Raw genomic sequence first — 25,672 nt, 5'->3', positions numbered from 1 at the left:
CTGGATAAAATTAGGACTTGATTAACCCTAGTGGGCCATTCTTATGTGAGGATGTCTAGTTGTAATAGCCGTAACACCAGATGATCTTGAAGTAGGCTTCTGAGGACTTGTCCATAAAATATGAAATAAATCTTACTGAGCTCATGTCTTGTTTTTTTCACAAGGTGAAGTCCCTTGGCCCTTGATGACTATGGCGTGTGATGGCCGGTGTGTTGCCGTTGATGCTCTACTTTCAACATATTCCGTCGAATTGTGAGGTAAGAAACATCATCTCTCTCTGTCTCTCTCTCATTCTTTCTCCCTTCGTCTCTTTCCCTCTCTCCCAGTCCCCTCCTTTACCTGATGAGCATCTCAGTGTAGAGTGAGGCAGTTACTATGGTGACATGAAAAGGTCACCTTCAGGGAGCTCCCTGTGAGCGTGTGCAGAATGCCAGTCGAATAATCAGGCTTCCTGTAATGACTGATAACAGACAACAGCTCATTACAGAGGGAGGGAAAAACGATATGGCTCAGTGCTTCCAGAGAGATTATTATTCTTCGAGCAAAGAAACAATTTACCAGGGTATCCCTGCACTTCTATAGTTTATGTTTTAAGCTTGTGAGTTTTGGGGAATAGCATTGTGTACAGACAGATCAATACAAAAAAGGGGGAAAAAGAAAATCTTGTACTGTCCCAACTACATTTTGTTGGATGAATTGAATTGAATTCTGTTAGGGTGACAGATGGAATGTCCCCCAAGGCAACCAGAAAACTCCAGTTGCAACCAATTAAATGCCCTGGCTGTATTTCTTGTTACAACGATCGACTTTAATTTGTCCATTGCAATTTATATTTATCGTGAGATGCATATTATCAATATTCAACTTTGAGAGTAGTAAAGAGAAACGGTAAAAAGATTCAAGCACAATATGCCTGTCTTGGAATGTTCTTGAGTTTTTCTGGTTATTTATATTATTGCATTACTTCCTCACATGTACAAAAGCAACATATTTTAAACTGTCCAGTTGAAATGAACTTTGTGGAAAAGTGTTTTTTTTTTTAAATGCCTTTTTCCAGTAAAAAAAAAATCTCAAGTTGACCAATGTACAGTATTTGTAATTCCACATTCCTTTGGGTAACATTCCTCTTGTCACACCTCATGATAAATGAGATCTAGACCTATGCTATCTATCCATCTGTGCAACCTTATCCTGGGCTTCCCATTCTTTATTTTATTGATTTCTTTGTCATCTTGCCAGAGCAGGACACTCTGACTTCCATAGTATTTCATATTCTACTGACCTCAGGGAAAGGAAACTGTGATGCTCCAATGGAAGTGCTCATTTTATCAGAGGAAAGCTGTCAAAAGTATGAACAGGGCAAAAAGTAAGGTGTTGTGACATTTCGTATTATCCATTTGTCTGCCCATCCATTTCCAACACAGTTGATACCGGTCTTGGTCATAGATGCTAGCTGACAGTAGGCAGTTGCCAGATACAGTTGAGGTTGTTCTTTCGTTCCTTTACCTTCCAGAATTGTATTTTTATTGGTTGTATTTTAGATTCATCATCATTCAGGCCTGTCTCTATAGACTGCATTTACCACTGATATTACTCCATACAATATTATTAGGACTACAAATGAATATCACTTTGTAAAGGCGACCGATTTATATGAATAGCAGGCTCCTCAATTGATTTAAATTCAACCTGTAATCCTGAAATATTACATTGACTGGCACACTGTGCACCAGCGAGCGTGACACAAGGAAACAGTTATCTGAGGTTTCACATTATTTCTTTTTTTAAACCACAGAGGAAACTCTTATAATAGTCCACCAATATGCTCCTTTGCAGTACCACACCTTTTTTCGGCTTGAACTATGTATAAATACCATAAAACATTTATTCATTCAGTAAAGAACAAAACACTAATATATACTTCATTACTCCTCCATGTACTGTAATATTAGTACAGAAGTACAGTACAGTGTTTAAGCTTAAGGGTAAACAAAAAAGTACAAAATTCTCAGCTGCCACCTTTTTTTCATTCAACGATCTTATCATTTCCACTAAATCGTCATCACTTTTGTCTGTTAGTTTGATGTATAGCTTTGAGAAGTAATATTCTCTACTGAGCTCAGCAGGCACAACATTACTTATGAGAAACACTCAACAGTAATAAATCATCCTAAACTATGCAACACTAACACAAGCACACACATACCTTCATCACAAACCAATCTTGGAAATCTAGTGAGTTATATCCACAGTTTAATAACTGGTTGGTGATTTATTTAAATATTTTCACTATACAATGCCTTTCTAGATACATCTTATTTCATCTGAATATTCAGATTATATATCTATATATATTACCTAATATTCCTCAGTATAAGTTGCACTAGCCAAATAAAGAACATTGAGAAGGCAACTATATATAAGTCACATTGGAGTATATATTGCTTTTTTTGAATGCAGTTTTTAATTCATCAGTAACACAGAACATACATATGATAGGGTGATAGCTAAGTACAAACAACGCTAGCTTGTGGCTCACAATGAAGTCTTAAATACCAAAGCAATTTCTATTTGTAGAGTGAAACAAAGCGAATTTGACTTGAGGATAATGCAACCTTACACAATTCTCATTTAGTTTGCTCTGGATTAATCTTCCCTCACAACAGTACCTCTGGATTCCACTGTTTTATGTTTTGCAGTTGCATCTGTTATTGATTTGACAGTGCACCCCCAACCTCTTACTCGGCTGTGGTTTTCCTTTCTCTCTGTCCTCCATTCACTGTAATTGGTCATTTAAATGAAAAAAGCTTCAAACCGGGATTAGAGCTGCACATGTGTGAGTCTCCAAGGGATGCACTTATGAACAAAAGCATCTGCAAGGGGCCCCTCTTTTGCTCTCCGTTACTGTGGTTACCGGAGTGACTGCAAACGTAACTTTTCTATGTTGATGACCAGTTGATATATTTGTAGTTTGCACTGATGCATGGTTGGGCTTTCTGTGCCACAGATGTGTGTGGTAATATGGTACCTGTGTTTGCTCGTGTGTGAGCTGATAGACCGGCAAGAAACTGTCACCACGTGACAACAGTCAGTCATGCTTCACAAGGTCCACAAGAGCTCTACCAATTACACAAGGCCAACTATGCCAAGAGTCCCCCATTTTCTTCTCAATAGATAGGATGCCTGGGCTGCATCCTATGACACAAATGCACATGCCCACCCCCTCCTCCCTTCCCTCTTGTCATCGTGCACCTGCTGCTCCCTCTCAAGGCCAACTATAGTAGTCCTATCAAAGGAGCCCCCTCTGCACCCCCCCCCCCTCAGCAAATCTAATGAAACATCTCCAACAATTAAAAAGATGTGTATGCCTCTAAGTAAATATGCTAGGTTGCTCTGAATATGCATACTGTAGTGTAGGTTGAAATATACATTTTTTTTTGCGGAGTAAAAAGAGTGTGGCACTATTTTCTGAGGATTTATGAATAGACAATGACAAAGTAACAAGAAATAATTTCTATAGTGATGGTATCAGAGGGCATTTGAGGAAAAGATGTGAATAAAGCAGAAAATCAATAGAGATTATACTGTGGAGGACATCCACAGTACATGTCAAATATAGCAAAAAGCCTTATTAATCATTTTAAATAAAATAAGTCAAAGTCAGGAAAAACTGTACATAGCTAAGGTCTTATTCACAGATTGATTGATTTACCCAATTGATCAAACACAAAACCGGGTTACAATCTTGTTTCTCTATTTACTAACGCAGTGGGCTAGAGAATTATTTGCCATTTTTGAAACCATACTTTAATTTAACAGACGACTCACTCAATCAGACTTTCTGGAGATTTGCCTCCAGCAGCAGGGGTCTCTCAAATTGGAAATTGGAAGTAAAATAAATCTAAGATTGCTTCCTTCCCTGTAGACTTCCAAACATGGCTGCAGGGGGATATTAGAGAGGTGACTGAGCATGAGAGCTAGATGAATAGAAGGCAGCAGCACCCAAAGAAGGGGCGGAAAATGGGAAAGAAACAACAAACGAAAAGAACCAGGCCATAGATTGAATAACTTGAATGTTTATAGGTAAAGACAAGTTACTTTAGATAACGTTCTTGTGAAATGGGGTTTCTCAAAGAATCTAAATATGCAAATAAACCTCTTCTACAACTGTGATAACGATGAACATATTAAGGAGCGTTTCAAGTCTCTAAAACTCGTATCAAGGAGAAAGTTTTTTTTTTAATGGTGATCTGCTGAGTTTGAAAACATCGATTCATAAAATTGCAAAAATTCTGGTAATTTTTAAGATCATTTTGTTTAAGTGAAATAATACTTAATAACAAATTATAGTTAATAAGAAATAATGCTTGATAAGAAATAGTTCAAGTTTCTTGGTGGCTTGATTAAGCATTTGAACTATAGTATGTTTCCACCATAAACTGTTTATGGGCTCATAAGACCAAGATAAAAGATTGAGGGACACAGTCTGAAATGTTTTCTACATACTATTAGATGCAGGGTGAGTCATCCAGGAGGGGCTCAGCATAAAGCTGCTCCTCCCCCACATCTTGAGAAGCCAGATGAGTTAACTGTGTCGTTTTAAGTGCCGCCTGGATTCCTAGTTCATAAGATATGTTTGCCGCTTCTCAAGAATTCCTAGAAAATAATGGAATAAAGCTACATCAAAATCCCTTGTTGAAGTCGTTGTCATAGCGTGCTTGCTGTGGCATTTCCTCGCTGCTGGCGCATAGCGGTCTAACAAATTTTGCTACTCTCTATGTAACCTGAAAACAAAATACTACCTTACAAAAACACTTGCTGGCAAGCTGAAGATGACCCAAATATACCACCTTCTTCTGTCAATCCTGCCCTCAATATAATGCTTATACAAAATGGATTTTCCTATTTTAAAGCACAACATTTACACAAGCACTAATATTGTGCATGCAGCTCGTGGTTCCCTGTTGCTTCAACACAATATTGAGTAATAGTGTGTGCCTTTGGGGCCATTATATTCACTTTAGCAGCCACAGTAACATAAGCATTAGCTTCGAAGAATGTTATTTGCTTTTGGGTAAGGGGAGCTTTTATACCATCAACGGGCTTAAACTTTTGTCATGTAAACATGGCAAGGAAGAAAATAAATAAGAAAAAACACTGTTTAGTGGATAATGCCTAATAGTTACCATATTGATTATTTCATATATCCGCTACATACGATGTATTGCACAGATCAATCTGGAAAATATCCAATTGAGACTTTTTTTCATGGGAGGAACCTCCTAAAGTTGTTGATTGAATGGTGCTTCTCGTCATACTTGTAAAAACATCCTTTTCCTTCCAAAAAGCTTTAGGTGAGATTTTATGCGCTTTGTTTTAATGAGAATATTGAGTGTCTATCTGACAAAACTTCTGATGCCAATGCAATTTTCTTTCTGCAGATTATGAAATTCAAAATAAGGTGCCATTGATTGTTTTTTTTTCTGTGGAAGTTCCAAATCTGGTGGCACAGATTTACTTCCATAAAGATTTTTCTTATTTTGGCAAACTGTGTTGCAGGCAAATTGGAATATGGCTGAGTTGAAGGGATCTTGTTGTAAATAGATGTTGCATAACTTCTGGATGTGGACACACTACAGCTGAAGCTAGCATCCTTTTTTGTATGAACTTTCTAAGAGCAAAACACAATACCAAATTTAAGATTGAATTTAAAATGTTGATTATTTTTTTCAGTCCAAATTTTCCTATTGAGGCATTTCAGAGCCTGAATATTTTGTATATAGAGACATTCTTAAGTAGAAGTGTCACTGTATATCACTTGTTGGGTGCATATTTGTTGTGCATGGTACTATATTTCTAAACAGAGTACAGCAGTACACTTTTGTCCCTCATACTTACACCTTCTCTTCCTCTCCTAATTTACCTTAGTGACTGATCCCCCACTTTCTTCAGATAATAAGATACTCCCATTGGTCTGGGAGACTCATTCCCTAGGCATCCATCACTCCCAGAGTCACATTACTGCCCTCTACAAGAACCAGGATGTTTTTCTCCTTAATTGTAGCTGCGTATACCTCTCCCCTGTAATAATAAATGGTCTTGTCCTTCATTATGGCCATTAGGGAACTCAAGCTGAGAGTTGCAAACCTCCCACATTCAGGACAGCTTGTTTGCAACCAAGCTATGAAAGAATGTCTTCCACATTTGAGACACACTTCGGCATTGTGGCCATGTACTAGTAGTATTTGTCCACGTCATTGAACTGTAGGTCTAATTTTACCCAGTTCCTCACGAGCAATGCATTTTCCTTAAAACTCATAGTGGAGAAGAAACTGCAAATTGGCAAGTCGTCAAAGACTCACAGAAGAAATGTTATCAGTATATAGATGCTCAAAATTTGCAATCAATATTTAAATGGGTCATTTTAATGGAAATGAAACTACCCACTTTGACCAGGAGATGCCACTAGATAACCATTGTATTGCAAAGATTGGGAAATGTTGATGATACAACACATTTTTTGATATAAAATATTTGCTATTTTAAATTATTTTCCATATTTCCAAATGTTTTCGGCCAAAAATTAGAGGTGATTTTGCAAAGTTTAAAGCAGAAGTCACTAATGATGAAATCACAAGCAAAATCAATTTCATTCAGTCACTGACATTTGTTAAACATATACCACTGTGCTATCCCCAGGCCCAATCGTTTATGCTCAACCCCAATCTAGTCTACTAGTGCGGTGGGTAGTAAAAGAAATACTACTTGTTCATGACAGTAATAATGACAGAAATAATTTGGCAGTCTCCATAGAAGTGTTGTATTTCTTTGTCGACTGGTCCTTTTTCTTCTTTGTTGTAGTTTACGGCAGTCTGGATGCCCTACGGCACCATGTTATCTTTCACAGGTCTTGTAGGTAGGAGACATTTGGCCTTCTTGTTTACTGTGGTTTAAAGGTCAAATGGTATTTTGAAAATAATGAAATCAAAGTACACGAACTCTCTGACAGACAACTTGGTACTGTGTAAAGTTAATGTGTGTATCCCTAGAGTGCAAAGGAAAACCTATAGACGAGTAAAACATATACTCATGCACAATTGCTCTATAGTCAGTAGTTGATGTCAGTAAACACAGTTTTTCAAAATGTTTTCGCTTTAAGGAGACGGTACTATTTTTAATTTGTAGTCTGACCTTTCGTTTGACACTAGATCGCTGCCAAAGCAGAAAAAAAATTCTAGTTTTTTTTGGGTGGAAACAGTTTTTATTGTATCATATAATCAAATAATACATTTGGGTTAATTTAGTTTCTGAAGGCCCTACTTTTGTCCCGACAGTGCAGGGCAATTATTCCACAAAGGGCCACAGTGGGTCCTGGTCTTTTTTCTAGTAGTTTAACCAATGAGGTTTCTGCTGGAACAAGCAGCACCTAAATGCCTTGAACTGATTATACAGTTAAGAGACTGGATTTGTGAAAAAGTGTCGTATTGTTTGGTTGGACTAAAAAGCTCGCAGTGGGCCTTTTTTTGGACTAATTGCCCTTTCTGACTAATTGCGGTTTACAGATGGATGCTGGTTATTTATGGCTTTTTATGATTTATTTTTTTCCCAAGTGCCACTGGAATAAAAAATGTGCCTCAATCTGAATAAGTAAATAGGAATTATGGATTTTACCAGTTTTCTAGCACTGCTTAGTAGGTAAACATTTGAAATGATCTTAATTTTTAATTTGGGTGTGCTTTAAAGTGAGAAATGTCTGTTACATTGGTATACACCCATCCAAATAATCTGCACTTTTAGGCAGATTTGTTTTAATTTGTAAATATTTTGTGTGTATACATATGTATCACATTAAGTCTCAACAAAGGTTTCACACAACTACATTTTTGTGATTGACCTTTTCTGTTAATTTATTTATTTGCTACTCTTGTCATCCCATTTATTTTCCAACAGGGTGTTCTTGTGTATGTGGCTATTTGTGCCTGATGCCAACAGGCCAATTTACAGATTGTGACACAAGAAACAGACATGGGGAATCATTACAGACAGATTCGTAAATATCAGCTGCTCTGTTTCGTTAATGGTCAGAAGTCAGAAGTTTACGGTCTAGAAGTCCCTAGGCTAAAAGACTCAAGGATGGATCAATGTCAGTCGTCTAGGGGGGGAATGAAAGCCAGCCTGGTGGAAATGTTGGGGAGGCAGGATCGAGCTTCAGGCACTGAAAACTCATAACATAAAGTCCTGAGGTTGGGTTATGGTGGTTTCAAATCATGAATTCTTTAATGTACTAAGTTCAAATGGTCCCATGTGCCCCTATAGAGCCTTGCTTGGCACTCTGAAAATAATTGAGGACTAGAGCTGGTAGAACAAGGAGTGAGTAAAGAGAGAGACTGACAATGCAGAACACAGAGATTAGCATCAAGGCTGAGTGACAGAATGAATGGATGACAGAAAGAGCGAGGAAGATGCTATTTAGGAAAAAATTACTACACCTACAGTGCTCTCGTGACAAAGGGGGGGGGGGGTCATCATTTGTTCAATCCACCTCCCCCTGTATCATCTTCACTGATGATAAAGCTCTAGTGGAGAGTAAGATGTAATCTCGTGGCATTTCAGGGGATGGACCTCAGAGGATTACTTCTTTTATCTCAGGTCATTAATCGTTGGGTCCAATCAGCTCGCCTGTAGATCAATACAACAAATCCGTGCTGGAAATTTAAGGCATGAGAAGTGATGCTAGAGTATAAAACAATTTTTGCTGATGAATGAGTCTATGAGACAGAGCTGACCCCCAATGTCTGTATAGTAGTGATGAAAACGTGTATATGATGGTCACACTACAATAAGGCCAAGAGGTCAATGACAGTATTCCACTTGTGATTCTTTTTAATGCACGTTGCTATTTTAGCCATATGAGAAATCCAATTGAATTGTTGATTTGCATAGTTAGCATCCTAAAGTCCTTATTTTGCTTTCTTTAAAATTAACTCCTGTGTTTCAGTCTACCGCTGCTAATGTAACATTTGAGCTTTTCAACACTCCAAAAAAGCCAGTGATGTTCATTCCCTTTTGCATTTTTGTAAGATGCTGCATGTGTGGCACACAGCTAGAGAGTATACACATATTAGTGTATGTATCATTTTGATAATATAATTGAATACGTTTATTTGTCAAAACTTTGATTGTTTAGAATATTTTCGAGCTATGGTGGTTGCTCTTTGACATAATTTTACTTACCACTTCAAGCTTATAGTTTTATTATATAGAATATATTAAACACCAAAATATTTTCCTCAAACAATAGCCACCCAAAATACACTTACCCTGTGTGTTTAGCATGAGGGAACAAATAACCCACATCACTACGCCTCCCAACATAGCCACGAGGGGAGGAAGTGAAAACGGGATTGGGTTATTCCAAAGATGAATGTGCCTTGCAGCTTTTGGGCACACAGCACAAAGCCAGTGAAAGGGAACATCGGCATCATTTGATGAGGCATTCCAAATGTCTCGTGGGAACTGAATTGCTACAGGCTAAATGACAAATATATGTTGGTGATGGTGGAGAGTGATTCTGCTGGCTGCCCTCAGGTGCTCTGTGGCTGCCAGCACTATACTATTTGTCCTTGAAGATGTTGGCTGAAAATGTTGTCATCTGCTCGGGTCCCCTCTTTTGTTTCTGGTTTATTGTGTGTGTACAGTACCTGGTTCCAATTGCCTTACTCTGTGTCCGGGGATCTCATGATTTTCGATTAACTTGTCGTTTTTTTATTGCAATACTGTATGTAGTTTATATACACAGTATATAAGTAATTTTTTTTCTTGTTCCTCCTATCTTCATTCTGTCTACTTCTATTAGTCTTGTGGTAGTATTTCTTGCGATATATATATTATTATTTTTTTATCTTCAAAATCACTAGAGGAAAACAATTATTGAAGTGACAGTCTTAGTAATGATTTAAGTCCAAATTAAAAAGAAAAAAAGAATGAAACTCAAAGCAAAAGACAGATCTCGGTTCAGTCAATTCTTAGTGATACAGGAAATCTGAGAGACATAATAAAAAGGAATCATAACACCTATTCCTATTTCAAATAATAGAAAATTGCTTTGACATTAGGTAACTGTTGCTTTTTGTGAAGGTAATCGAGTCACCTGTCAACACAGCTTTTGGACATCAACCTCAAAGCAAAATAATAAAATTAAGGTCTTACTCATGAATGTAGTCCATATCTCCTGATTGATATGGGATGTAAATTGTCTTTAATTGTTCTGCAGTAAGTGTCTTTTCACTGCGAAAATGAAATGTCACAATGACAGCATATGAAAATTGTCACATTGTTGAAGATGAGCGCCCTGAGGATGATGAGTATGGCTAAGCTCCTTGACTAGTGCTTTCACTTAAGTTGTGATATAGTATGTATTTTATGGCTTTCCCATATTGGATGATTTTAGTTACTTGAAATCCAAATGATAATTGCTGCATGTTCACTTTAAATGAGGTAGAGTGGGAAGTTAAAAGTTTGAGTGAAAAGGACTGAAAAAAATTGGTGTATTGTTACAATAGAAATAATACTCCTTGTTAGCCATAAATTATATTCGGAAGACATGTTGCGAGTAGAACTTTGTTATGGAGTTCAATCAAAAAGACCTGACATTGCTAATCCTTCACATTTCTAGAGTAAGCTGAAATTATTTAACAGAAACCCTAAAGGCAGCGTTGAAGCATTTTAAATATTAAATCTGCTTTTGACATTTAGATCATAATATAATGCAGTTTTAAGCGTACATCTAATAGTGCTTTTTAACCCATGTGATACATTGCTCTCATTTAAAAGTTCTGTAACTGCATAAGGCTCAAACTTGCTACAACTATGGAGATGAATAATTCTATGTGGGTAGGCGTTTCATTTTTTCTACCTATATGCCTGAATTATTGATAGAAGAATCAAAGATTTTATTCCCTGTGCACAATGTGGATTATCTATGCTTATGCCTAAAGACAAAACAACATGGTAAAAACCTCCATCAGAGAGTTTGAATATTTGCAGTCAGTTAATGACATTTCCATTCTGTGTGCTTGTCAGAAATAACAAAGCCTCACATTTACCCTCTGCATCTGCTTAAGTCTCTTTCCTCCTCCCTGTGCCCCAAGTGGCTCAGAAATCCTACTTTTATAGCAGAGAGGTGTCAGAATTTTAAACAGGCCCCGTCTTTATCTTCCGCTTCCCTGAGCTCTTTCCTTTTAATTCCTCGAAGACTAGGCCGCAGTCGCCTTTTAACCCTTACCAAGTCCTCCGCTAGAATAATGTTGGCTTGGGTTTGTTGGTCGAATTGTGGATGTGTATGTAAGTGTGTGTGAAGGAGGAGGGGGTGATAGGCAGTTTTGATGTTATGGCGAGATATGAATGTTCAGGGAAGATAGGGTTAAAATTCAAGGAAATAGAGCTGTAAGGAGGAATAAAACATAGAATTGCAAGACATTGACAGCAAAAGCTGAATTGATATTCTCTTGCGGGACACTGACTAGCTATTCATCACGCCTCACAGACAAAAAAGGGAGGGTGTTTTATTCCATGTCAGGCCAACTGGCTGACAAAGCAGAACGACACAATAGTAACAGCTATTTAGTAAAATTGTATAAATAACTGTAAAAATCTAAAAATGTTAATATGGCCTAATACAGCCACCATTCAGTGTTCTAGCCATGCCATATTTAACATTTTATGACAAGATGTCAGGGGATGTTGCTGTTACAGTGAGACAAAATGTCTTCAAGTATATAAAATGACTGATTTTTAAATCAGCCTAAGACTAGAGGGCATCAAATTTGAAGATGTCTTCAAATGATTTGTCTTTAAAGGATATTCTGCAGCATGAGTAATTGCCTGATATTCACTCCCCTTTGAGTCAATCTCATGAGTGAAATCAGCGCTGTTAATTAGACCCATTTTCATGTTCACAGAACCAGCTGAGCCGCCTCCGTTCTCGTTTTTTTTCCTCTCTCGTTCACTCATATTCTCTCACTAGCATTTGTACTTAATTACTCAGGGACTGCTTTCTGTCCCAGCAAGGCATTACAAAGGAATGTAATATCATTAGCTAACACAAGTTAAAAAAAACAAATAATTTAACAAATTGAAGGAAAATATTAAATATATAAGACCAACACAGCTCAAATGACCTTTTTATGATGAGTAAAATAGTTGGACATATATTTCCCTTGCCCAGGCGTAGGTCATCTGGGGCCCCCTGTGGAGCCTGCCTGGAGGAGGGGCTCATGGGGGCCTGCTGAGCCACAGCCTGAAAAGGCAACATGAGTTCCCCTTCAGAGTGGCTCGAAAACCTGTGGGAATGTTACAATGTCAACAAGTAAACAATAAAAAACTTTGTTGCCAATATATTTTTAAGGACAGTCTCTGCCAAGAGCATTAACACATTCAGCATATGGAAAATTTCAGCTACAGACAAATTAGCAGCATTTTTATCAGTACCAAGGAGAGTGAGATGTTTACTGTTGGGTAATTGCCATCTTCAGGGATAAAAAAAATACCATGCAGACATTCATAAAACAACTTAGCACAGTACAATATTGTATAGAGTTGTTCAGTGTTCTTTCGGACAGGGTGTTGCTTGCCCTGTAACAAGATGCAACATAGAATGATGCTAAAAACCGTCCTTAGGACGGTATCTTAAGGTCATCGCTATCCACAGCTCACTGGAGCTAGAACTTGATAAATTCAGAAGGGCATTTGCCCTTCAAGTTGCACAATTTGCTAGCAGCTATGCCTCTCTTAAGCCTACCCTAATCTAATGCCAACTGTCCGTCTGTTGAGGAAAAAGAAAAAAACATGGTAAAATTGTTTGTGAAAAATGAGTCAATTTTTTTTCTCTAGCCCCTAGACCGTAACCAGTAACATGTTCAGTATTTATTGGACCTGGGAGATTTTCTTATGTTTTGTGCTCTAAGGAGAAGTAAAAGCTGGCAATTATAGATGAAGTGATTTAACATGGCAGAATTCCTTTTCATTAAAAGTGCCGCTTTTTATAGTGCATGCTTGCAGTCACATCCTGGCCATTATAAGTCCCTCATAGAAACATTTCTGCTCTGAGAGCATTTCTTCTAGTTTATATAAATGTAATCGAGATGTACAGTATATGGGTCATTTTCTCATGATTCTATTAATAATGTTAAAACTATATATTTTGTGTAATCTATCCTTTTTGCTGGCTTTATTCAATATTCACAAGAAATAAACACACTAATTTCATGGTCGTCAAATAGGTATTTGGTAATTAGATTTCTAAAAGTCAGAATTTTAAATCCAAGAAGTCAGTTGGTTAAACTACTTGCACTGCGCTTCTAACTCGGGGGATAATATAATGAATAATATTGCTATTCTAATATCTTCTTGTCTTCATACAATAGTAATAAAGGCAACTGCATATGATTGCTCGAACAATTGTATCTCAGAAATAAGAGTTTTTATATTTTCTTCTTCTTTCTTTTCTTATTTTGATGTGTAGGACTACCATAGGAAAAAGAAAATAATAAGATATAAGAAAGAAAAACAAGACATGTCAGCAGATTTGATTCAAGCCAGTCTCGCCAGGCTTCAAGCAAACACATCCTTATTCAATGCATGACACAATCACAAAGAGGCAAACCATTGCATATAGCACCCCCATCAGTGCCTCTTCTGCATGCCTCTGCCATAACAAACTGGATTAGCCAGCTACAATTGATTTGGCCAATGTTATCAAAACCAAAGAACCAATATCCTCATTGCTGTCCGTTTAACACATTGCTCTCTCTCTTTTCCTTTCACTCTCATAATCATCCGCCTCCTGGCTGAGAGAAGAAAGGAACCAAAGATACACACAGACAGTCAGAAAGAAAATCCTAAACCCTCTCGCTCCTCCATCTGTCCTCTCAAATTTAATTCCCACTGTCGCCCCACTGCTTTTCTTCCCAACCATCACCTCATTACTCATTCTTCATCATTCCCTGATTCGTCTCAATTCAATTGATTTAACCCCAGAAACATTCTTTATTTCCTTAATCCGCTATTTTTTGATCAACTTAAACTAATCAAATCCATTCTTGTAATTTACCGTATTTCATGCTATAAGGCACACCTTCAACAAAAGGAAAGGGTATTTATAAAACGTGTTTCATATATAATAATAATGTATTTGGGGGGTTACGTTAAGCATCCACAAAATGGAGTAATTTAGGGTCTTCAACCAGCCTTCCCAGCATGTTGTTAGGATGTGGGAGGAAACCGTAGTACCCGGTGAAAAGCCACGCAAGCAAAATTTATGTAAAATGTTGTCCCTTTCTTACAGTAATTCCGTTTTCTGAACTTCATCTTTTTAAACTTTACCTGCCGTCCTCTTGTCCTTCACTATGACTTTCCCTCATCTTCGTCATACCTCTCTGCCAGGGTGCCACACTTTTGCTCACCATGCATCCATCCAGTCATTTTTTTTCTTAAATTCAGCAGCCAAATCGCTCTCTACCAGATGCCGCCCTCATTCAGTCTGCCTCCCAAGTGTATGGGTGTGTGCTCGTGCGAGTGTCAGTTGTGTCGGCATAATTATGCATGTGTGTGCGAAAGAGCACGTACAGGCATGTGTGCATGTGCGTGTCTCATTGGAACAAGCCTGGCCAGGGCTAATTGCTGCCTCCTACCTGGTGGTGACAGGCCTAATCAAGGATGATGAGCTCACTCTTGGTTTGTCTTTCTCTCTCTCTCTCTCTCACTCCATCCCGCACTTATTCCCTTTCTTTTGCCACCTCCTCTTTTGACAGAAAAACAGATCGAGAGCCTCCAGTACCACATTATGGCTTGTTGTTTTTCTGAAGGGAGAACGGTAGGATGATGGTGAGAGAGGAGACAGCTTTTCATTTGAGGTCTATGGGGGTCTAAGGCTGCAGGGGTGCAGATATCTGCCTCAGTACCTGGGAGGTTGTGGCATACACAGATTGTGGCACAATATGTTCCACCTGCTCTCACATAGTAGGGAGGTCACAGTTGATTGTACCTCAAAGTCCTTTTTTTTGTTGAAGATCGATCCATTTATTCTACCTTTTCAGCTTCTGCCACATTAGAACCACAGGGTTGTCTGTTTAGATGTCATATTAGCACAAATATTGGTTAAAACCGCCAATGCAGCATTGATAAAAATGGATTCTAGAGATGGGATTTAGTAGTTCACGTTTCAAGTTGTTAAGGACAAAGTTGATATGCACACCAGATAAGAGGCTTTTAACATCATTTCAACACAATACTTTCACAGGTACATTGAGCCAAGAAAACTATCCACAGTTCTGATCTTAAAAGACTAATTTTGTCCCAGATGTTCCAGCATGATTTTTACTACTGTGTTTGTAACAAATATGATTATAAAAATACATTGGATTATTAGAATTACCATCATATCAACATGTTATGTTTAAAACCCAGTAGGTCTTTGGACCATAAATATTAAACTTTCACACATTTATATACTGAAAGTCACAAGTCAATTCTTGAACTTTTATATTACTATGTCTAAAGCATAAGAAAAAAATATGAGAACAGGGTAGGCTCAGTTACAGCTGAATAAATTCCTTCCACATATTCTATTCTTACATAACATGTCACTTGTGTTTGATAGACACAAATCCCTGTAAAGGATGATTTATCTCTACATAGCCTAAGGAACCAGGAAAAGTTTCACCATTTTAAAATAATCCTACACATTTGTATTTCACACACACAGCTAACTTTCTACAAATATTTAAACATAAAAATCAAAGTGTGAATAGAGTTGGACTCAAGTTAGCCAGTTAACAGAAACCCTGCAAGTCTCCAGTTGAAATTTGCAACAGTCTTTAAAATTCTTCCGTAAAGTCTTCCAATCAAGAACTTTTTTGACCATGGGAAACACGGTACCAACATTTAATGGGGTTAAATGTCGATTGGAAGATTTACTACTAGACTCGATAGACCTTATCATCAAATTATTGGTAGAGGAGCCTTGCCAGTACCACAAACAAACTCAATAAAACTCCAACTGTGATGTATTCAGTCTCAAGAGAAGTGTTGATACAGAAAAGAAGGTGGGAAGCAAGAGGAAAAGTGGGAGTGATCTGAAAAGATAAAATCAAGAAATAAATAAGGAAGCAGATAGGGGAGAACAAAATATTGAAATGGAAGGAGACAGAGGCAAAAGATATTCTGGGAAAGAGATAGATCAAAGATAAATAGTGAAGCAGCTGAGAGATGGAACGAAATATTGATAAAGCAAACGAGAAACCACATCATGGCAAAGTAATTCACTTGATGGAGGGGGTAGTTGTGCTCTGTTCCTGTGCTTAGCCTCACCATCAGTAATGAGCCATGGATTACATCTGGGCCTCGACCCTGACATGAGCAAAAGTCATTGCTAGTCAGGCTGGCAAAGCAGAAGGCAGCACAGAGAGAATCAGTTCATCATTAATAATATACTGCCCTTAGCAAGAATATTTGAAAGTAGAGATAATACATTAAAACAATCTCGGAACAAGTATATTGAGTAAAATGGGGAGTGGCCGTTTATTTCAAAATGTTCTACTACACTGTACATAATAGGCATTCTGATAAACATTTCAATTAATAAAAAAACAGTTATTTTAATTTCTACATAACTGAATTTATAAAAAAAAGCTGAACAGGTACCCTGATAAATAGGTTATTAAGTGGACCTCAACAAATTATTTTTAAAAATCCTTGATGCAAAAGTGAATACAACTTTAACAAAATATTATCGTGCACTTTTCTAAATATTCTTCACCTTTGCAATGCCACACATTATTGAAGCCATTGATTCCAAAAAGATTGCTCTTGATCAAATTGCCCCGGAGAATAGACTCCCAGTACTGCATAGGTCTTTGTTCACATTGGCCCTTGTTAATTCCAGTTTGAATTTTTGTGTTGCAAGGAGATACTTCCATTGTCAACCATCTGCTTTTTTGCGATATTGTTTGAAGGGGGAATAATTGCCCTACATTAGTTGTCTAATTCTTTTATGGCATTTTTTGCCCCTACGTTTATTTATTGGGTGACACTTCTGTTGAGGTGTTAGCTTCCCACAAAATTGTTATTAACTTCATGTCTTTTAAACTTCTGCAACAATTTTGCTACGGAGATTTTACTAACAAGAATAGCTTTAATGACGTTCTCGCGGCCCTCACCTTTTCTTTGTAAAGGGATTTTTTTTCCTGATTGTGATATTTCTAGTCCATGTGGTGCCATCAACACCCCAGTTATGGTCACCCCTCTGCCTGACACGTGTTAAAAGAATAATTACATTCATATGTGGTTCAAATTGTTTTAGGGAGGATTTTGTTTTTTTTATTCTCAAATGCTTACATAGCAGTGTATTCATTTCTGGCCCATATTAATATCAGATGTGTAGATATTTATATATTCTTTTTTTCTTGAGTGCAGATGTACTAGTCTTGCTGTAAATAAATGGAAATAAATCTAAGAAATCATAAAAGCATCTACTGAGGTGATAGTGCACTTCTAAAGCTAACCGAAAGTTACATTTTGAGAATGCAAACGCTGTTGATCAATAAACCCCAAAATATAGATAATAATGATAATGATTCATAACGATACAATTAACAAAATCAAGTAGTATTATCTTTAATGCAATAAAAATTTGAAACCGATTGCAGAAGAAAAACATTCACATGTTCAAGCTTTGGCAAACCTGTACAACCTTCTGCACTCAGGCTTGTTAAGACCCTATCTATCTCCGTAGGAGCGGTTGAGAGCCCTTTATCCATACTTGCAGTCCTTATTTTCCATTCCAGTACACAGCAACACGCATGTTTTCATGCTCTACATTTGAACACACATACATGTGATTCCATTCATTGGATATGAATTTTAAATCACTTGTTGATTGCACTAAGACATCCAATTTTTTCGACCTTGCAAATGCCAGAAAATTGAGCTTTTCTACTGATAGGAAATGTTAGCTTGATGTCTAAGCGTATTCTAGTTATGTCACGTGTGTATGCGTGTGTAGGACTCGCTCTATAGCTGTATACTTCTTGGACATCTGCTGTTGTAACTAAGGTATCAGTGTGCAGTGGTAACGTTCATAAATATATATTAGAATCTATGCTGGTGTTAAAGCCTGGAACATCAGTCTGAGATGGTCTAGCTCCTATTTTACCAGTGTACTTTATTGATGCCTGCCATTCTTTCTTTGCATATAAATGGTGTTGGGGGTTCATTTTTATGTTTAGGCTCCACCATCTATGTGACCCATGGGAAGATACACAGCAGTGAGACTAAATTAATGAATAAATCAATTAATATTTTTTGTGAAAAACACCATCAAATTAATTAAAATCAACGCTGCTCTGTTTATTTATATTCCTTACTTCATAAGGTAGCAGTTATAACAAAAGGCAGGAAACCCCCGAAATACAAATATTGTGTACCAATATCATTGAAGTAAAACAAACAGACTACCTGCATCCCAATCTTTAAAAGTCCAAATGACATATATGGAACTATAATTTCACTTTGTGGTTTGAGGACAAGTCAAAGTCAAACCTATAGTTCATTCCATGTGTGGGTGCCTCGATTCATTTTATCTTGACTTTCAATTTAGAGAGGTAAAAAAAAGTAAACCCCATGGCAGTGACCTCTGCTGTAGGGCCATGAATAATGGAGACTATTAGTTGCGAGATACTGCACTTTTTGAGAGGAGGAAAATTGTGTCAATTTTGCCACAGGATGTTTAATTTGGACATTGAATTGAATGAGACACTGTGCAAAAAAATGTTTTCAATGTGTTAAAAAATATGCCACTATATGTTATATGTATGTAAAAGATGTTGCTGGTTATGGGTTATCTATCATCCAGTTCAACCAGTTGCTTTTACAGTTGATTTGATACAGTAAAAGGTTCTTTGACACATTGTAAAACATTAATCATTTTCGACATTGAGAGAGGCCGTACAAAAACTTTTTTTGTTTATCCCCCGATAGAATTGTTCTTTGAATTAAGAAGTCTCATAAAATAGTCCAGGATGTTAACAAGAGACAGTTGCCCTAAGTGGCACTTCATCTGCCTGCTGTCACGATTGACCTTGCGCTGATGGTTTAGTAAGTGTCGGTTGGGCCTGTCCTTCTATTGTGTGACTACAATAAATGTCTTGGTATGCAGATGTTTTAACCAACACCATTTTGCCGATCCACTGCTCTTAATTAATTGAGCTCAGGTTTGATCATTATTCAAAAGGTTAAACACGAAATACTTTAGTGATCCTGACAAAGTCTGAAGAATTTTCCTTTTATGACATTTAAGCCTTCTTTCTTTCATGTTTCCTGTTAAGGTGAAGTATAAAGCCCTAATGGCAAGAGGAAAGATTTCCCTTAGTATATTATCCCCTCATGTAACAGAAAATCCTTTTAAGTGAAGGCCATATTTAACAAAATCTATTTTCAACATACAGTAAAATTAATATATTTTGACATTCTTGGTTGATGTCACCTAGAAGTTTCCACGAATTTTGTAATATACTAATCCAATATTTGATTCCACAATAGGGGATACATTGGGGATTTAAAAAAAATATATTGTTGGTAACCTTTGTATAGCAACTTTTGCAATGATTTCATTGCATATTTATGTTTCACATATTGTCCATATGAGACTTTTTAAGAATGCTTTATTGAGTGCTCTAATATTCAAAATGAGCTGAAGGTACAGGAACTAAAAGTGTAATATTTTCGCAGTAGTAGTTAATGTTGAAGTACATCCATTTCTAACTTTTCTATTCAACATGAGAGCGAATCTTAACAGGAAGGACAGGATTAATGCAATCATAATGGGAAATTTAACCGAAGAAAAAAAAATGATTTGTGGAAAACCCCATACTCAATTACAAGTTTTATCATTGGTATCCACACTGATCGCTTCCCCATCAACCTCCACTTCACACAGTGTTAGGTATTCTCGTCTTCCAGTGATCACAATGTTAATATAGCGGCCTTCCATTCCATTGCACTCAAATGTTTTGGAGGTGCCAGGTAAGATTGAAGAGATCACTGTACATCTAAAAAAAAAAGTATGAAATGTGTTAACAGTAGCCACTGCTATTAAAACTAACAGTGGTATACTTACATGGGATTAGTATTGCCGTTGTCATCTGGGGAGTCTCCAATGCGTAGCTCAGCTAAATGAATCCTTTTACAACAACAATCTCTTCTGTTTGTAATAGTGACAGTGTTTATTTTGTATGTTTTCTGAAGGTCCAGTCTCCACCATGGGCTCATATCCCTATTTGTGTGGGTACAGGATTTCTGTGCCCAGTTGCTCGCACGATTTCCATCAATGGCATTCTGGGGTACACCATACCCATAAGTAGAGGACTGAAAAACTTTGCCACCCCTGGCAATATTTCTCTTATCTAGCAAAGACAATACATTTTATTGTGATCACAATTAAAATAATCTTAGGCAAAGAATATTTATTTGAAGATCTAGATCCTAAAGTGTTATAGAATAAAATTCAACATGTTGGACAAAACAATTTGATGAAATCACACATTCAGTCAGTTGCACTCAAAATTTGTAAAATATTAGACCATTTATTTGAAGAAGTGAGTGGAAATGTGAAAAAGAAAGTCATGCATTAAAAAGGAAGTATATTTGAAAATTTACCCTTCAAACTGCGTGCGTCTTTTGTCAGAGCAAACACGGTGAGCATCATGCCTAAAATTACCATCCTAAGGAAACAGGTCAACCAGTTAAAGTCTCTACCAGTATGTATGGATATACTATAAACTTTAAGTACATTATTACTTAAGCAAGCTCCTGATTCAGTCAAATATACCGCTAAACAATTTGTTTCAACAAATCTAATAACGAACCGTTGCCATTAACCTTTATCACAATTTATTGCTTGATGTCTAATGTGGATTTAATTTTTTAAAGTTGCAATGTTGAATGAATCAGATAAAGTACTCTTTGGACTTACCTGATGATCCTTGGCATCTTGAAATCTTGTGGTGAATATGTTCGCCAATGCTTAATATGTTGTTTTATATCTGCTCAAACAAAGGGTGAGTGACCTGTTTTTATAAGAGTACATCCTGGTCTTATAAATAGTGTTGATTTTGTTTTGTGGGTGGCGAAGCAGAAATGTGGCCCAATGTCTATTTGTTTCATACATTTAAAGCTTTTAATTCCTTGTAGTACATTTGTCACCTGCTTTCCCTCATGATACTTTTGCCCATCCCTATCCATTCTTTTCGCCAACAGGTCAAAAACACATGAAAGGAATTAATTGGCTCAAGCATTTGGCAATGTTGTTGTATGAGCTGGATAAATGAGAGGTAAAAAAAATGTTGACACAAGTGCGTTTAAAGTACAAAAAGTCATTAAGTAAACATGAGGATCATATTCACGACAAGCAACTTACGTTTTTTTTCTTAAAAATTATAAAAAATACATTTTACTTGTAAAGTACTTCAAATTAATATAAATATCAAAGTACAACAAGAAAACAACAGCAAGGGTGAATATATATATATATATATATATATATATATATATATATATATATATATATATATATATATATATATATATATATATATATATATATATATATATATATATATATATATATATATATATATATATATATATATATATATATATATATATATATATATATATATATATATATATATATATTTTTTTTTTTTAAAGTTCATGTTAAAGCCTTCTGGAAACGGTAGTATGTTTTAGGGTGTTGTTTAAAAAGCATCCACAATCTGTGGAACCCTCAACTAGTCTTGGGGACATTCCACAGATTGGGGGCAGCACAACAAAAAGGCCTGACGGGGTAGACATTGGTCCTGTGAAGCATTAGAAGATTGGTAGGTGCAAGTACCGTAGGCCTCTTTATTCATACCAAGGTGTGTTCTTGTCCATTTGTAAACGATCGCCACTGGAGGACACTCCCTGCAGTCATTATTTTGTCACATTTTCTCATTTGATGTACAGACACATACACAGAGGGAATTTAGATATGGAACATTTGGTGCAGCTTGGTTCAAAACAACAATATTTGTTACAGAAGGATAATAGCACACCATATTTTTTATTATATCATTAATTCCTTTGCATTATTTTTACACTCCCTCACATACTTCAGTGCACCTGCTGATTGCAAAAGGAAAAGGGGGAAAATGGACAGAAAGTCTGATTTAATATAATATTGTTCATTTTTTTCCTTATTCCTCAAATCATCCAACCGTTGCTTATCCTTGCACTCACACCTTAGTATTGCAAGACATTAATAAAACTTCAAATTTCGCATAATCCAGCTGTTCATTTCTTCCTAACCCAATTACTAGCTACCCCTGCCAATAAGAAAACACATACACATACTCACCCCCACACACAGAAAGAGGCATGAATTAATTGTATTCAAATGGAAAAGGGGGGGGGGGGGGGTCGTGTGCTTGCCGTACGCCATGTTTCCATGACAACTGGCATCTATAAAGATTAGTAAAGAAGGGGTAAATAGAGCCGGAAGGGATGGTTGTGGTAGTGATGGTTTTGGGGTAGGGGGGTCATCCCAAAGAGGATAAGCATATTTACAGTAAGATAGAGAGCCAATTGAGTATCCATAAGCAAGCATTCCAGCTCAGAACTTGAGGTCTAAGACAATTTATCTGTTTATCTAAAATAAGCCCTATTTCCTTAAGAACAATAAATATAATGGTATTGCTTGCAACCTCTGGTCAAAAATATAAGTCTCGAAAAAGGCTTCCGTCTATGGCTAGGCCTCTGAAGGAGAGATGCATAGCCCACACATCTGGTGTTAGATATATGCTGCGTGTGCATTTTCAGTATGGGAAATATCATGTATGATAATATGAAATACTCAAAGTAATGTATGATAAAATGAAGTAACATTTGTTGATTTCTATAATACATTAATGATAGACTCCTCAAGAAAAACAAATCGAGGATCAAATAAAATGGGAAATGAATGTGGCTCATTTTTACCTAAGAAGAATCTGCCCACATGTTAAAAAAAAAAAATCAATTACTAAACTTCTTAGGTCCATCATAGAATTTGAACAAATATCTAGGGAAAATTTCTGGTCTAGCGTGGTGGACCATTTGGGAGGTTTATGCACAGGGGGTGCAGAATTTTGCCCAATGCCCCTTGTGATAGACATGCACCATCAATTTTGACTGACTTGCCCAACAGAGAAAATGCATTAAATACATGGCTTGTTGTGTTTAGAGTCAGTTGTCAGTTGTATCCTCACTCTAGAGAGAAGTAACTTTGTGAAGCATGAAAGAAAATTCCTTCTAGTGTCCAATTACAACCAGTGTTGTTTCGACATATCCTGCTTAACCAGACCTCAGTCCACTCACTTTGGTTACAGTGCATCATTCTCTGAATATGTGGCACATGGGTGACCTAAAGTATGTGTGTATGTGTCAATGACTGGGATAGAGGATCTTGTTTTAGGGGGCAATTTAAAAAGTGTACTGATTCTCCATTGGTGACAATGGCAATGATGGGAGACAGCTAGAGGCCTTAAGACCTTCTGCCGAATAAAAACACTGTGCGTGTGCTTGGATGAGCAGGAATCCATAGTAACTAGCACCAGAGGGAGATATTGCAGTATCTTTTCTTTTAATACTGTGCTCAATATAGTATAGATAGTTCACTGTACCCTTAGCCCAGGGATTGTTTGTCCTTTCTGTGTGTGTGTGACAGGTAATTTGGTCACAGCAATGTCCTTTGGGTCTAGAACACATTTTCCATACTGATGTAACCTGACATATTAGGAAATGTTATTGGCACTATTCACGCAGAATATACGTGTGCATTTTTTGGTTTAGGAAAAGCCTTGATAGGAAACTTTTTGTTACAAAATACAAAAAAAAATCCACATTGAAAAATGTCAAACAAAATCAAACATCCCACAAAACTTACATTCACTTACTGTATCCACTAGTGAGCAATACATTGTCAACGTCCCATCTGGCCTGGTCAGTGCAGCTCTGGCCTCTCTGGACTTTGCTAACTGCCTGTTTTATGTCTGCCTGTCTAGATACATGATACGTGGTTTTGCTGTCTGTCACTGGAGCAATTATTTTACCTGCCAAGTGACCTTTGCTCTCACTTCTCCTAGGGCAGTTGCCAAAATCCCATATGTGCTGTAGTGAAGCCACTTAAGTTTTGTGCGGTCACCTCTACTTCGGCCATACTTGGTGTTGGTTTTTGCCTTTTCTCATAAATGTAGTCTGAAAATTATTACTACTAATAAGATCAGGACATCATCAATTATTTGTTTTTTGTATATTTTTTGATAATGTTGCTGCAAGACATACTCCCTAGTTGTGTATACTCACATATAATAACATTGTGTATAAGAGACAAAGGTCTCAATAATAAAATCACGACCCCTTTATATTTTCATTATTGCATTCAGGACACAACATGTAATACTTTTATCGTTTCAATTACTTGCGAATTTTGTTGGTGATCGGTTTATAGGTGTGATTTGTCCCTCTTACAAAGTGATGATCAATGATTTCCTTGTTGTTTCCCCTTTTGATCTGTCAGTGGTGTACATCCCAATTATCTTTCCCAAGCTAAGACCTCATGCCCTCTGGAAAAGAACGATGGAGGAGTTGTCCTGTAAAGGGTCATTCTCTCTTAACGCTCTGAAAGAAACAGAAAATACACGCACACACATCACATCATATGGAAAAGGATAGACCCATCATTATTTTTCACCAACAGGCACAGGCGCTACTGTATGCCTCACCCATCACTCAGCAGTTGAAGGTAGAGGTTTGGAGATACACACCGGTAGTCCTACAACAAACGGTATACTTAAAACAACAATAAGTTCAAAACTCAATTGTTGAAAGATAATCAAGAGTGAAAATAGTGGATAAGTTATGTGCAGAGTATGTCTACTGGATTGATTTTCTTTTTATTTTCTGCTATTCATATTATCATTTATTTCTCCAACAAACTTACCTTATGGCACTTTTAACTTTGTAGTGGTGCAATGGCAGGTGCATATCCTGAGACAACATTTTCCCATTGTGGTGTTTTGTAACTTGAATAATTCACATGTATAGACATTTGTATGTAGAGGTTCCTTAGTATTATTTTTTTTTCTTCCCAATTTCATTGAGCGAATTTAAATGTGCTGAATATTCTTTCAAAGACCTCATCCCTCAATTTTCCTCTGATTGAACCGTTTGACCAGACATTTTACTAGCCTCACTCTCTTTGACTGGATCTCGTATGTGACCATGTCCCACATTGTGCACACCAGCAATGACAGGTTAAGTATCCACAGAGGATTCAATTATATGCAGCACTTCCCCAGCGGATAGATAGCTGTCTTTGTCTTGCCCAATCTGGAGGCAGAGTGGACGCTTCCTCATCCTCAGACATGTGTTCAAACGTGTGAAAAGGAGAAATACAGAAAATGCTTTGACTTTAACCAGATGGGTTCCTTTTTTAATAATGTGCGTGTGTGTGCGTGCGTGTGATATATACATACACACACACACACACACACACACATATATATATATATATATATATATATATATATATATATAT

The 25,672-nt window shown here is 36.9% G+C and overlaps 1 protein-coding gene and 1 long non-coding RNA gene across 2 annotated transcripts in view; one reads left to right on the top strand and one right to left on the bottom strand.

Moving 5' to 3' along the window:
- Positions 1-25,672, top strand: part of LOC144199350 (uncharacterized) — a 56,537-nt gene that overhangs the window by 2,213 nt on the left and 28,652 nt on the right. Inside the window, exon 2 of the long non-coding RNA XR_013326888.1 lies at positions 165-257. This is a non-coding gene — a long non-coding RNA (uncharacterized LOC144199350). The remainder of the gene's footprint in view (positions 1-164; positions 258-25,672) is intronic.
- LOC144199349 (fucolectin-like) lies at positions 19,702-21,108 on the bottom strand. Its single transcript, XM_077720935.1, has 4 exons — positions 21,029-21,108; positions 20,713-20,777; positions 20,174-20,459; positions 19,702-20,105 (listed from the first exon to the last, which is right to left on the bottom strand). The coding sequence occupies exons 1-4, from the start codon at positions 21,043-21,045 to the stop codon at positions 19,928-19,930; spliced, it is 546 nt and encodes a 181-aa protein (XP_077577061.1). The 5' UTR covers positions 21,046-21,108; the 3' UTR covers positions 19,702-19,927.

This window comes from Stigmatopora nigra, chromosome 7 (genome assembly GCF_051989575.1).
Source record: "Stigmatopora nigra isolate UIUO_SnigA chromosome 7, RoL_Snig_1.1, whole genome shotgun sequence".
Taxonomy (NCBI): domain Eukaryota; kingdom Metazoa; phylum Chordata; class Actinopteri; order Syngnathiformes; family Syngnathidae; genus Stigmatopora; species Stigmatopora nigra.
The sequence above is the reverse complement of the archived record's forward strand: the minus strand, read 5'-3'. Positions and strand labels throughout refer to the sequence as shown.

What these genes read in the sequence shown, in the direction of transcription:
- LOC144199349 (XM_077720935.1), bottom strand. An exon ending in AGACGCACGCAGTTTGAAGG is followed by an intron (nt 20,460 to 20,712) that starts GTAAATTTTCAA and finishes TGTCTTTGCTAG; the next exon opens with ATAAGAGAAATATTGCCAGG. An exon ending in AACGGCAATACTAATCCCAT is followed by an intron (nt 20,106 to 20,173) that starts GTAAGTATACCA and finishes TTTTTTTTTTAG; the next exon opens with ATGTACAGTGATCTCTTCAA.